Below are 14,450 nucleotides of genomic sequence, written 5' to 3'. Positions count from 1 at the left end.
TAAAAAACAAGGCTCACGACCAGAAACTACTGGCTTCAATGAACGACTCGGCTCTTTCTCCAGCGCAGTAATACATCATGGGAACAGTCACACGGGAAACAAAACAACCAAACTTGCGTTAAGTAGCATCTTGAGACTAATTCAAACCTTCCGGTACCGATATGCAGGCAATACACAACCAACCTGTTCCACCAATACACGGCACCTCGTCAGTCAAGACCAGGATGAAAAGCTAACACGGCTAGTAGACGAAACACCTCATGGGAAGTCATAACAACCAGGAGAGGAACTCAGAGCTCTCAGGACGTCGTCCGGACCCCTAGAGAGAGTTCTGAGATGAGATGAATATCGGATGTTGATGTTTTTCTGTTACACAAAGTTTCTAAATCAGACTTTCTTCTGATCTTGCTTTCTTGTGAATTACTTGAAATAAAAACAACAACGTACAGACGTACACCACCAAGTAGACGAAGCTTTGTTTTAGGGATCAAAAGCCAACAAAAGGTTGGGAACCCCAGCTGCAAGTCCAACGTTAATGATGCACTTAAGACACTGGTCAATAGAAGAAGAAATGAATTACTGAGAAGTAGAAATGGTGTGAAAAATAAAACAGAAATGATAGCAGTCACTTGGATACTTGGATGAAATAAACACTGTTGTGTGAGAAATGCAACACTGGTTCTGGAGAACAAAAGCTAATGTGGAATCACAAACACGTGTCTTCCCATTTCCTAAAAGCCAACCCCCCCCCCCCCAAAAAAAGCATGAACATGCATAATGTAACAAGTGCAATGCAATGAGGTCCGTGTGCAAATTCACATAACTTGCAAAATTCACCATTTCATTTGACAAAATGTGATGGATGGTGACGTCTTTGGGTGATCACAGGTGAGCCTCGAGAGCACAAGCATTGAGAGACGAACTTAGGAAAGACGAGGAAGTACAGCATTAATTAATGACATCGGTTAAAAAGGCAACACGAAAGCAGACGAATAAATAAAGAGGACTTGGCATTTAAAACAGCATCGTAAATACTGCAGGCCGATATGTGTGTAACTACAGGTACATATAGGGGTTAAAGGTAGTGGGCTCTAGTCCTCTTGTCTTCAAACGGACAACGCGTGAGGAGTCAAGATAAAAACGTTTCAAAAGGAAACGATCTTCTGTAACTGAAAGGTGCGGTTCCACACTAAGGCAATGATGTTTACAAATGGGTGATAATGGGACAGGAAATAAATACACAAACATCTTTTTCTCCTTGATAGAATAATTACAGGGCTGTTTTTCAGCTGGTGGAGAAAGAAAGGAGGGAGGGGGGGGGGGGGGGGGGAGAGAAAACACAGAGGCTGAAAAAAAAGTGACCATCTCTCTCTGCACCTCGACCTCCATTCTCCTCTTAGTGCTCCGCTGGCTGGGCAGTGTCTGTGCTCTGACCTTCTCAAAAACAAGACCCAAGACTTCAATAGTGGAGCCCGAGAGGCCAGAAGAAGGGGAAGTGATGAACCCGTCCGTGTGGGCTTTAACAGTCTTGCAGGGATGAGCGGTTAGTGGTAATCTTTTGACGACCTTGTGACACCAGTGCCACCACAACCACCACACCCCCCCAAAGGCCCGGTTTACTCCTGACCTGTCTGCCTGGCCGAGGCAGATGGATGAACAGCGGGAGGATTACGGCGAGGAGGAGGCAGCTGCGTGGTATTTGACGAAGGCAATGGCTGCCAGCTCTTTGCAGAACTCCTCCAGCACGATCACCCCCTCTAGCAGAGCCATGTGGTCGATACTACAGGAGGAAGAGACAAGAGAGGTGAGAGGCGCACACCAAAAAGTCAACCCAGAAGATAAGAGCACGGAACCGTGTTGGAGATACGTACTTGATGCCCTCTGGCTCCAGGCCTAATAATCTCTTCCTCACGAGCAGCAGTTTGGGTGTGAAGTCTGGGATGCGCTGAATCCTCAACATGAGATCTCCCACCACCTAACACACACACACACACACACACACAAGAACACAAACCAATTACCAAAATATCACAGCACTGCTTCCATCTGGGCCCACCTCCTCTGAGTGAAGGTGAAACACTTGTAAATCATTACGACACTCACTGGAGACACAAACCAGAGAGGAGCTGCTTCCACCTCTACACTGCCGGTCACACTATCTATATATCTATATATATATATATAGATATATAGTTGGACTGATTCACAGAACAAAAGAGGTACAGAGGTGCAGTTCTTTGTATAAAAAGCAGCAGCATGAGTTTTATAGTGAGTGGGATTCACAGAAAGACTTAATACCACTGGCATGAGATGAAGGCCAACAACGGTCTCAGACATGCTTATTTGTTGACATTTTCAAGATACTACACGTAACAAAAAAGAATAAAAAATCAATCAAGACAAGCAAAAAGTCAGAGCACTCCAATAACAGTGATTGTTAGCTCTGGGCAGTGTCTGCCACCAGTGCTGGATCAGACGGGGGTCTTACCCTGACGATGACCGAGAACAGAGACCTGCAGCCGGGGGCCAGGTTGATGTAAGGGTCCAGCAGGTACTCGTGCAAGTGGGGGTGTGGAAACAAAGACAGCTTGGACAGCACAGCGGTCACCTGCAGGTTAACATCGTAGGGCTGGAGGACAGAGAGGGCATCAGATATACAACTACAAAGGACATCAACTGGTGATGAGAGGGAACTACAGAGGTGTGTAGAAGAAGTGAAGAGAGCGCTCTCTTTCAGATCTGATTTTCTAAATGCTTCAAGAAACCCATGAATGTCCATTAGACATCTTCACAATTCCCGTCTAACATCATTTGTCAAATGAGTGAGCCGATTATTTTAGTTTAATACATAAATAAAGAGCCTCTGCATAATCAGCAGCTCATTTGCATAATCTTCCCTTCTTTTTTTCTCTCCTTTTTCCATTAGTGGGCCTCATTTACGCTACATGGCAGTGAACAGTGTTCTCTTGCAGCAAAGAATGACAACATGTGTGTGTGGGAACATAAGACCTCAGTGAAAATATGTTTGAACTGATATTTTCCTTAATAAAAACGAAAACAAAAATACCAAAGGGACAAAACTTATAGACTTACTTGGTTTGACTTTAAATAACATTTTGTGCTCACTTGAATGCAGAAAGCTGAATTTGTTCAATGGAATCTGGTTGCACACGTCTAGTTAGTTTCTAGATTAACCAGTTCTGCACGTCTCACAAAACCTTGCCTTGGAAATCTGCCATTTGAGATTATTTTGGAATTTATTAGGTCGATCTATTTCCATCCACTAAAAGGCAGTTACATGTTGATTCAAGTGGTGCTCCATAAACAGCATGATACCGGCTTTATTTGCCCCGTGGATTTGTTCACAAGCTTAAAAAAAAAGATGACTTACGGATCGGTGAATCCTAAACTATGCAACAGATCTTTCATACAGATTTCAACACAGATTTTTTTCTGAATGATGCAATCATTATTGCAGATGTTAGCTGTTTGGTGGCTCAAACTCACCTGGTCTAGGATGCGACCCATCCTGTCGAAGAGAACCTTGAGGAAGTGGCCCTCGAAGAATGGGCTGTCCAAGTTACACTTCTCAAAAGGCTTTGGATTCCCCCTCCAGTCCCACCGCTGGCAGACCCCACAATAGTCCCTGAACTGAGGAGAACAAATCATCTACACTTAGTATCTCATGCAGCAGTTTCCATGGACTTGCCTCAGCAATTAGTTTACTTGTGAAAGGGGGGGGGGGAATTAACCAGAATTGTTTCCTTTTTGTCGAGTGTATCTCAAGCCTTAAACACAGTGCAGAGCGAGCCGTACCTGTCTGTGTGCATCTCTGAGGTAGGTGTCATAGCCTGTGCCTTCAACATGAAACGATGACTTCGCCTCATCGGGCACCAAACACAGGAAACTGCAGGCAAACAGAGTTCAACCGTTTAAAAACAAAACAGAAGACTCCACGTGCTGTGCCTTGTATAAGGAGCAGACTGTGTACCTGTTGACAATCTTGTGGACCTCCGTCTTCCCGTCAGACTTTGGGTGGTCGGGGCTCTGTGGTGGAGAGGAGCTGAGCCAATCAGAACCAGACAGCCTGCTGTCTGGAGTGACGTCGTCACCAAACAGTGGATCCTCCTCAAGGTCTCTGGAGAAAGAACGCCTTCATTAAAAAGTATATTTACGAGAACGTTATGTGATCGGGATCAGTGCTACTGAGGTGGTAACAAGAGACATTTTAACTTTGCATCTCTCAACACAAAACTCTGAGGAAAGAGACAAAAGAGTAAGCCATGTGCTCTTTGTCAGTATTTTAAATATATGAGGTCTTTTATGGGAGGACAGCATTTCTTTGGGCTTGCGTTGTTGAGTTCTGGAGTGTAACATGGGAAGGAAATGAATGTCTAGATAAAGGTTTAATGCATTTACTGTATCTGGAAGTATGGTTACTGTATGCCTGCAGATATAAAAATGTCACTGACATTCTTCAACTATTGACCTAATGTAACCTCTACAAACACTACGATTGTGTCATATCATGTAAACCCAGCATCATCATGCAGCCTGGCTTAATTCATTTGCTAGAAAACTAATACGCCTCTTATGTTGATAATATCAATACATCTCCCAGAACTGGTATGAATCAGTGTCTGACATTCATGCCCTATTAACCATGGCTTAAAAAGAATCCCACCAATTGAAACACACAATAACAAACTGTTAAGATGAATTGGTGGCACATCTGGAAAAACACAGCTAGCTGGTGCATTCACTTTATTTCCACTGGTGTGTGTGTGAGTTTGTGCAGATGTAGGATTGTAAGGCAGCTCAGGGAGGGCTGTGCTCAGAGGCCGGTCCTTACACGGCATCATGGGGCTGCCCGTTCTCCAGAGGCTCCCGCTCATCCTGTGGTTTGTTCTCCAGGTAGTTCCTCTCCTCCAGGCTACGCAGCAGCAAGCTGTGGAGGATGTGCTGGTTGGGCTTCTGGATCAGCTGCTCAAATAGCCGCAGTGTCATGATGCTGATCTGGGGACACGGAAGGAGGCGTGAGGCTTAGCTCCCTCTACGAACCGAGAGCAACGTGCCAAGTATTTACCCGCTGACAAGAAAGTAGGCAGCGGCTGTTTCAAACATCAAAGAAAGATGATTCATCTCTCTTTTGTGTGATGAAAATGTGTGCAACGGCTCTGTCATATACTAATTAAAATTCATGTGCTTTGGTGAATCAAATGATTCACTGGAGTCTGGAACTCCTTGAAGGGCAGATGGTGATTTGTACTTTAGAATGTCAAACAAGTAAAGAGAAGAAATAATGGATACATGATTTCCATTTCTGTAGGAACATTACTGTGTCACGACAGGGTGAAATAAAAGAAGGCTTGAATGAGTCAGAACAACAAGACATAAATTATGTTAAAGGGTACATTCATATATGCTGAATAATGATGCGATAAGTACCTCGTCTGACAGGTGGTCGCAGTGCTCGATGAGTCGGTGTCTGAGTGGATTCTGAGCCATAGTAGCTGAAGTCTCTGGCTCTCTCTCCTCGCCTAGCAGGAAGTAAATCATCTCCTGCAGCAGAGCCTCTGAGGTCACCTGCCTGATGATCCTGTTCAGCAGGGCTGTGGAGGTCAGGATGCCCACCTCGGACCTACGAGCACCCACAAGCACACCACGCGTTAACGAGCAGTCACGACGCATAGCGCACTGACAGGACTAAGAATTTCAATAACGGGATGATTGATTGATGATTCAAAAGCTAGACTTACGTCTGCATGAGCTGAGGTTCCATAACAGACACAAAGAATCTTTCTCTCACTGCCTTTGCCATCACTGCAGCTGCTGACTGGAAGACAAAACAGTACTTGAGCCTTCTGTGGCTTTCAGATAGCAAAACAATTGCATGTTCTGTCAATTCAGTGGATTCTGACGACAACGTGACTCATTGAAGCACAGTGAGTCAGCATTGGTTAAGGACCTTCTGAGCCTCCTTGATGAGCTGGTCACAGTAATCTAGCCAGGAAAGGAAGGAGATGAGAGCCCTCTTCCCTGCAAAGACAGCAGCATCCTCCTTCAGGTTGTATACATCCAGACTAGAAAGAGAGGGAAGAAACTTATTAACCGTTTGATACAAATCTACCAACGTATCCACTGCATGTAGCCTTAAAATTGTGTGCAAGTGGTGTTTGAAAGTCTTTAAAATATGTGGCTATAGAAAGTAAACAAGAGAGACATTTACCCCCAATTGACCGACTCCACCGTCTCAATGTCCACGGGGTCCATGGACTGTGGAAGGGCTTTATAGAAGGAGACCAGCCTGTCAGTCAGGAGCTCACAGAGCTCAGTGTTTTCAATGATACACTTGGCGGCTGCAGGCTCCGGTAAACTGACCAGCAGCATCAGGCCCTCACATGCCTTCACTACTATCCTGCCATCCTGAGTAGGGAAGACAACGATACAGCTCATGCTTACAGACTTTCAACCAAAGTAACTTACAGATGATCACCCAAAATCCGTTGCGTGAAAATAACTTACGGGGCTCTTTGTGAGGTTGAGCAGCGAGGTGACAAGATTGTAGTTGTTGCTGTTGTTGTTGTTACTGGCTGGACTGGAGAAGGAGGCAGCAGCTGCAGCCGGAGGCTCCTCTGGGCAGGCAGCCTTCTCCTTCGTCAGAGACTGACCAGTGTCTGGAGCCAACACATTCTCCTTCAGCACCTCGGCCCCTCCAGGACTCTTGATCTCGGGTCTCTTTAACTTGTTCTGCAAACATCATAAATAAAAGATATTCTCAGAATGTTTGCTAGTAATACATACAGATGAATATTTATGACTTGTGTTCAACTTTTTCCCCCCCATGGTGTCATAACTTACCTCAAGGAAGAAGTTGACAAGATAGGGGTCCTGCTTCAGTTTGGAACAGACTATACAGAGGAACTGAATCTCTTCATTTTCTGTAGGAGCAGTCAGCACCTCCCCACACAGACGGATCAGTTTCTGACAGAGAGAAAAAAAAGAGTTAGGAATAAGTTACATAACCTGTCAGTTGGCAGACTATTTCGAGGAGGACTATCAAAAATAACTCAAATCCAGACTGCATTACTTCTCACCTGTACAGGTCTGTGGACATTGATGTGCGGCAGGAGAGGTTGACGAATGTGTGCTAGCAGCTTTGTGTAGAAGGTGAGCACCTGCTGCTTCATCCCGGGAGGACACTGATGGAAAGTCATAGAAACAGAATATGTTAGAATTTATTTTTATACCAATATAAAAGTCAACCCTGCGTAGAAATAGCTCTCAGTGGAGCTGAGAACATGATTTGACGATCAGTCGACTATAGGCAAGACCGATCAGATTAGACTATGTTAGTTGTTAGTCGTGGACAACCCTAGTTCAAATAAAGCTATTTGTTACGTCACTGCACTATGTTTCATCCAATATCACATAGACAGGTGCCATATCGTGATATGCATGTTGTCCTGGAGGTATAGTTCATGTAGTTACCAAAGCATGACTGCCTTACATCTGCCTTGCCCAAGGTGTAGAGAGTCTCCAGGATCTTGTGGTGTAGGAGATACTCCATGCAGGGCCCCGTCTCTCCAGACTCCCGTTCCTTCTCCTCCTGGGTCAGGATGTCCAGCATCTGTTCCAGGTGGGATGGGATGTTGGTGTCTGTGACTGGAGCTTTGTCATCTAACGGGGGAAAACGAGGAAACGCGTCAGAACTTCTGTCTGTCCATTCGATATGAACATAAGGGAAACAGTCACGCACATCTCCACTACATGTTGGACGTGCCTAAAGTGTGAAAGCTTCTGCATTCTTCATCTAACCACTTCAACTCTGCAGTTTTCTTTCCATGGCTTTTTTTAAAAAATAACACTACAGTGTTAAATGAGTGGCCGAAGTATGGGTGAATTAATTCAATGACACGGTAGGATACACGCGTGTATATCATGCTGAATGTAAGAAAGCACACAATGCCATAAAATAGATTCAGCAACAACGATAAATCACAACAGCTTCCATCAAAATGATCAAATCATTTCATAGAGCTACTACAAAGAACTGTGGACAAAAGTTGTGTTGTTTACGAGCACCAGAGTCCCTTTAGAAAATCTCTCAATTCACTGCAGCAGCGTCTGACAGTTGAATTTGCACAATCCTGGTTCTGGTTCTCCCGTGCCCCCCTTCCCTCCAGCAGGCCCAGCAATGCGGCCTGTGCCTCAAGCAGTTTGGTATCTGTGTTGGCTCCCAGCGGAGCAGCAAGGGGAACTCTGCTCCGCTCTCCGGAGCTTCCGAGTGTACGTCAAAGGCGGCAGCAAAGCCGGATCTGTTGCCTAAGGCCCGCAGAAGCCTGACCTGAAGGAGCTTCTGGAGGACCTGCATGAGTTCATCTGATTTTGACTAGCATTAAAAATAACTATTTAGGAATAGTGAATTTTCTCGCTCATGGTCATGTTTACTTATGCAGTTCATATAGAGTAATCAGTGTTAAATTGAGACTGTTTCATAACCAGTTCAAAGTTCCTCACAGTAACTTTAAATTAGTTATCATGTGGACCCCCTTCTGTGACCTCGAAATAATAGATAAAGTTCATTCAAGTCACAAGTCTGCAAAATCAGTGATTAAATGCCCCTGAAAAAAAGCTCAGCTACATAATACTCAAGATAGAGATAATCCCCCATCAGCTGTTCAGAGGAAATCTTGTTAAACTGGTGTAACTGGAAGAACTGCTGCAAAGAAACTGTCCTTAGTATTGAAGAATAAGAAAAGGAGACTTTACTGGCCCAAAAGGACTAGACTGCAGTAGTTCACATCAAAGCTGTCTTTACATGACTGAGTTTAACCATCAAGTACATAGACAGACGCAGCGTGTATGAGTTCTACTGGTGCAGATCCCATAGGCAAACATGAAGGACGCGCGCACACAGTGTGACAGAGAGTCTATTGCAAACACAACCAGCACGGCATTCCGAGCATACTTCACAATAACACATTGTAACTTGTATTTCTTCAAAAGCATTCCCTTTGCACTGCCTGTGTTCATTGTATATACAGTGGTGCTCCATGCGCAGGTGATAATTAGTTGATCAACAGAAAATGTTGATGATCAATTAATTATTAGCTGGATAAAGCTTGAAATGCTACCATTTGCTTGCATTATCTGGTGCCATAGGTACAAAAGACATCAACAATCACTCCTGCACAACAATCAACCTTAACAGGTGTAAATTTATTCGTTCAGACTTTTCTTACCAGAAGTCTCAATGTAATAATGTGTAATGGCCTTCCAGTGGTAGACAAAGTCCTCCTGCAAGGGCAGCGATGGGGCAAGCTGAAAAAGAAAGAATGCAAACAGAAGCATATTTAATGTTTACACTGGTGGCCAAAGAGAGACATGTTTCTGTTTCAGACACTTTCAAACAGAAGTTGAGATTGAGAAGACTGGTTGGTCTTGGAAATATACCTTCTAGCTTACAATTAACTATATCATCTCTGTGATTAATGGTTCAAGCTGGCAGTGATCAGTGTGTTGTGATCCAAGACACAGAACTCTTCTAAATGTTAAATGATGGGGTTTAACTTTCACCTTTGAGTGACATTAAGCTTAAGCCTCGTCATGGGTCTTATCATCATACACACCAATAAGCTATATGGTAGAATGAAGAAATAACAAGTTAATATTACGCCAGAAGCCGAAAGTGTTCGCTTTAAGTCACCGCCAAGCGTCTATTGTTTGAAACCTGTGAGGTGAAGCAGCTTGAAAACAGTTTTCAGGTTATTGCTGGTTTCTAGCTAATGCTAACCGGCTAACGTATAACAAAGCTAAGCTGTGCGACGGAAAAACGTTTGCGCAACATCAAACGAGGCTGTCCAGTCGTTTCGACACCGCCCCTCGTGATAAGACTCGGCTGTTTGAAACGAGATAGCTAGCTACCTAGCCATGACGTTACTTAACAGCTAAGCTTTTTGGGGCTCAAACGTTAATAGTTATCAGTTACCATTAGCGGCTAACTAGCTCAGCTAGCCAAACTACCTTAAACAGACGACTTTCTGCAATGAACAAACGGGCAATGTGAAAATGTGTTAGTTAGTATAAGAAAGAACAGAGAAAGAAACATACCCACTGATATATTATCGACAAAATACAAACAAATGAATAGGACAAACACAAACATTAGCTTGTGCTAATAAGTTAGCTCGCTAGTTAGCAACGTAGCCCTAATGCTGACGTTATGTGTGATGTCCGGTCGACCAAAGGCCCCTTTCAACCAAAATAGACGATACACAAAAGCAGGCCATTGGATAAGCATATGTTGTTTGTAAAAAACTCACCGCTTCCACAGCATGCTGGAGAATGGACGTAAATTTGGAGAACATTTTGTTCTTCGACTGGACTAGTTTCTCTCGAGAAGACCTAGAGAATTCCTCTATCTTCTTCTTCCTGTTGTTACCGCCTCGATCCAGATTGGAGGTTTCATACAATGACCCTTGTAACGAAAGAATAAAGGTGAGCAATAAAACAGTAGCACGTTGGTGTCCACAGGTATTCACAGGCCTGGCTCAACCACTGTAAACAAGACGTCTACAGACTCAAGTAACGTATGCCCACTGTGGACACGGTGGCACTTCCTTCGCCAAACGCTACTGTTTCAATCCACCAGGGGGCGCAGGCACACAAAGCACCCGGCGTATAATTACTGACAACGATCAATGCATACAAATGAAGACAGCAACCAATACATTCAGTGAGGGACGGTGAGCTATATTTCCAGCTTGGAAACAACAATCAATACGCCCATGACAAATATAAAAGCAAGTATGGGATTCCGATAACCAAGCAATACATGTTATGTGGAAACGACCCGGTGAGCTGTAAAATCAATTGATTATGCCCCGACATAATGCACGGATGTGGGCTATTTTTCTGATATTGCAGTGTTTTTCCCACATGGAGCTGAGGTTATACCAAGAGTCACTGCTTTTAGGATCAGGTTGAGGAGTCCACGTGATGAATTGGCTAGATCGACAAATATGTGCCTTTTAAGTATCCGGATTTATGGAGAAAAACAAACCCCACGTAAAAGAACATTCATCGCTCCGGAGTGCCTGTCAACTTTGTGATTTAGCCCAACTACCACGTCCAGAACAGCACAGTCATCCCAGACAAAAAGAAAAGTAGGCTAGCTGGTTTAACAATAAGGCGACCCGACAGCAGCTGCAGGCGAGACATTTTCTGGAATTATTTAATTTATAACTCCGTAATGCTGTGATATTATGTTCAAATATGGACATAAACTTGTTGGAAAATAAGAAGGATGCTGTCTGTTCCAGGACACGCCCTGTCGCTGGAAAGTGCTCTCTTCCATCGCGCAGTCTAGTCTATACAAATCACCGGCTGTATGCTTCCCCGCGTTTAATCCCGTTAAATGACAGCCAAAAAACTTAAAGCACAGATAATAATAGGCTGCCAACCGGTCTTTTCCCCTCCGTCAAAGCTGCACCGGGGCATCTCCTCCAGGTTATCTCTGCAAAGAAAGAGAGGCTCTACCTACCGGGCATGTCTGCTAGAGGTGAGTGTCTTTTGCCGCAGAAGCCTTCATAACAATACACATACAGGGGGAAAAAAGTCTCTTAATTTTTTGCGGGGGAGGGTCTTGGTTAAAAGAACGGATGCAATGTAGCAGAGAGCCCGTTTGCGTCGTCTTTGGGAGGTTCAGGCTGCGATAATGACACTGCTATTGTAAGTAGGTTACACGGGTAGGTTATAACTACAGCTTCCACTGCTGCAGCCCTTTCTAGACAGCCTGCAACTTATTCTGTTAAAATGAACGCTCCGTTGCAACCTATAAATAGATCACACCTTCTTAACAATCCGAGCTGTGATAATGAACCTTATCTGATTGCTGTTTCTTTTACCATTTGACATTATCTTTAATCAGGGCAGATGCATATCACCAGTTAAAGGACGCACACACCCTAATTGTTGCCTAAGTGAAACTGTTGATGGAGGACTTGTAGCATATATTCTTAATTGGTTAGTTGTAGTAAAGTAGTGTAATATGAGGGTTATTGTACCCGCCAAGCGTTAAGCTGGTGAGGTGACAAAAAGTACATTGTTTTCTGGAAAAGGAACACAAATGTAAACTATCATTTGGTGCAACAATCTCAACTTGTCTGATTGGAGGAGAGGTTTTTATTTCTTGTTGAGCATAAATCCGTTTATACCTGCAAACCGGCACAGGCGGAGGAGCATGTTTGTGTGCCCATCAGGTGGGCCTTTTTTTGTGGATTAGCGTCAGGTGACTTTGCTCTCTGGCAGAAGAGATACAGAGCCTCCAGCTGTTCCTGCCATATTGTGTTCAGACAGTCTGACTGTCTGATTGTGAGCTGGATAAAAAAAAACATTGTGTTAAATCTCGTGTTATGGGTCTGATCCTGTTATTGCGTAACAAACATTTATAAAGAAGCTCAAACTGTACAGTATGTCAGTCACCTTCAGACTCTATGGTTGAGCCTGTGTAGCGTGATGGTTTTGCCCCCCCCCCCCCCTCCTTCCCATCGCTGATGTGGCCTATCTGTCCTCTATGGCTGCTGCTGGTGGAGATCGATGGAGCTCAGAGCCCACCGCTTGATGGCCCCCCTGTGGTACATAGATCTGATTAGCACGCTTCAGCCCCTGCAAGCAGCCAATCAGTATTCATGAGAAGTAACTGCACCCCTACAGATGTGGCAATTACTTCTGTGTTGTTTGAAGTGAGGTTATTCATTTATTATCGCAGATAAATCAGGCACATTGACGCAAACGGCATTCTCTGTAACAATATGTCCCATTATGTGTCATGGGCCAGGCTGAGTCAGTGCCTTTTCAGTTGCACCGGCTATATAGTGCTCCCATCTCACATGTACTGGACATCTTGATTCACAATATTTAACCAGAGGACATAAAGTGTATTCGTGTAGACAATAATTCAGTATATTTTTTTGGTGGAAATATATTTCCTTCTTATATGCTTTGAAGAGAATCTGAATGCACTATCCAATATGTTTCGGCCAGTCAGAATGTATTTGGAATGTTTTTGTCATCTTTCAGAAGAACATTTAGATCATTGATTCATCATTTAAGACATTTCTTTGAGCAACATGCCAAATATTTTCCATTTCCGGCTTCCCAACAGTGAGCATTTGCTGCTTTCCTTTGTCAAATGTGACAGTAAACGTAATATCTTTGGTTGGTTGGCGAAAACAAACAATTTGAAGACATCCCATTGTGTTTAATCAAGGAAATTATTTTAAAAAGTAACAATTAGTTGTAGGCTTAATGTGGATTACTGTAAAGAATGGACGTTATCCCTGGCCTGATCCACGTTAAAGTCTGAAGTATCACTGTTGTTGTGTTATTTTAGATATTGTAGCATCTATAAATCTACAGGCAAGATCTAAATCATGTGAGCCCATTGAAACATGTTCCTTCCCACAGACAACAGGAAGTTAGAAAAGGGCCTCGAATGACTCCACTTCTCCCTCGTAGTAAGCATGATGACCAGCCCCTCCCTCAGTTGTCCAAGCATAGCCATTACTGTGCTCAGTCTTGCAGTCGCCAACTCCCCACCCCTCGTATCAGCACAGGGCCATCAGCGTTTACCTTGGTAGTGATGCTCTTCCATTAGTCCCCCCACCTTATGATACACCCTTGAGGCCATACTGCTCTATCTGGACCTTTCAGTGTCGTATCATGTTTCCTGTGCTGTTTTCTTTTGTCTAGAATCTCTTTACATGATTTCTCTTTGAAATAAAACCTTTTTTTTTCTATGTACAACTTTGATCCTGGGGTTGCTGATGGAGCAGATATATTTCAAGCAGTGCTTTTTACCTTCCTTCTAACCCGTAAGCTGCTGCAGCGAGTCTTTCATTCACGGTCATTGAGCAGTTAGAGCGGAGCAACTGGGAGTTAAGTGCTTTGTTCAAGGTCACCTGGGTAATAGCGTTCATCAGAGTCCTCCATCTTTGTTGGTGAAATCAACTTAAAACCTGCCACAGTGTGCCACAATGTCATTTAGCATGATATTGTCTTTTATTGTTATAATTTGCTGTTCTGCTATCATTGGTTCTCTGCTGTTTACGTTGACCATTCATACGTGGGTGAAGTTATTTTTCCTCCTGGTCCACGGGAGCCATTTATCTCTAGATCTTAAAACAACATGACGACAGAGTTCTCACATATGTGGGCCAACGTTTCTGCTCCTCCTGGGCTGTTTTCTAAAAGTTGGCATGTCACATTTTATAGCTTATTTCACTGACGTTTCTGATGGCATTGTAGTAGAGTGTGTTGAGTTTGTATAGGTTTTTTAACTAATGAAATCTTCAACATGAGTCAGAGTTTACCACAATGCGGCAAAACGTTCATATTTAGACCCGCGATCACAATTAATATACAGAAATAAATGAGCACTCCTTCTT

At 43.7% G+C, this 14,450-nt stretch overlaps 1 protein-coding gene across 1 annotated transcript; it reads right to left on the bottom strand.

The window, feature by feature from the left end:
• Positions 1–792: 792 nt before the first annotated feature.
• fhip2a (FHF complex subunit HOOK interacting protein 2) lies at positions 793–10,505 on the bottom strand. Its single transcript, XM_079168987.1, has 17 exons — positions 10,326–10,505; positions 9,246–9,324; positions 7,511–7,680; positions 7,098–7,202; positions 6,862–6,984; positions 6,526–6,750; positions 6,230–6,426; positions 5,969–6,083; positions 5,760–5,836; positions 5,449–5,641; positions 4,853–5,016; positions 3,992–4,138; positions 3,817–3,907; positions 3,508–3,651; positions 2,489–2,629; positions 1,872–1,975; positions 793–1,780 (listed from the first exon to the last, which is right to left on the bottom strand). The coding sequence occupies exons 1-17, from the start codon at positions 10,368–10,370 to the stop codon at positions 1,669–1,671; spliced, it is 2,232 nt and encodes a 743-aa protein (XP_079025113.1). The 5' UTR covers positions 10,371–10,505; the 3' UTR covers positions 793–1,668.
• Positions 10,506–14,450: the final 3,945 nt, after the last annotated feature.

Source organism: Pholis gunnellus, assembly GCF_910591455.1.
Source record: "Pholis gunnellus genome assembly, chromosome: 11".
Classification (NCBI taxonomy): Eukaryota; Metazoa; Chordata; class Actinopteri; order Perciformes; family Pholidae; genus Pholis; species Pholis gunnellus.
This window is presented reverse-complemented; position numbering and strand designations above follow the sequence as displayed.

What these genes read in the sequence shown, in the direction of transcription:
- fhip2a (XM_079168987.1), bottom strand. Translation starts at nt 10,370, where the DNA reads ATGTTCTCCAAATTTACGTCCATTCTCCAGCATGCTGTGGAAGCG. An exon ending in ACACCTTGGGCAAGGCAGAT is followed by an intron (nt 7,203 to 7,510) that starts GTAAGGCAGTCA and finishes ACTTTCCATCAG; the next exon opens with TGTCCTCCCGGGATGAAGCA. An exon ending in CTGGAGCCAGAGGGCATCAA is followed by an intron (nt 1,781 to 1,871) that starts GTACGTATCTCC and finishes TTCCTCCTGTAG; the next exon opens with TATCGACCACATGGCTCTGC.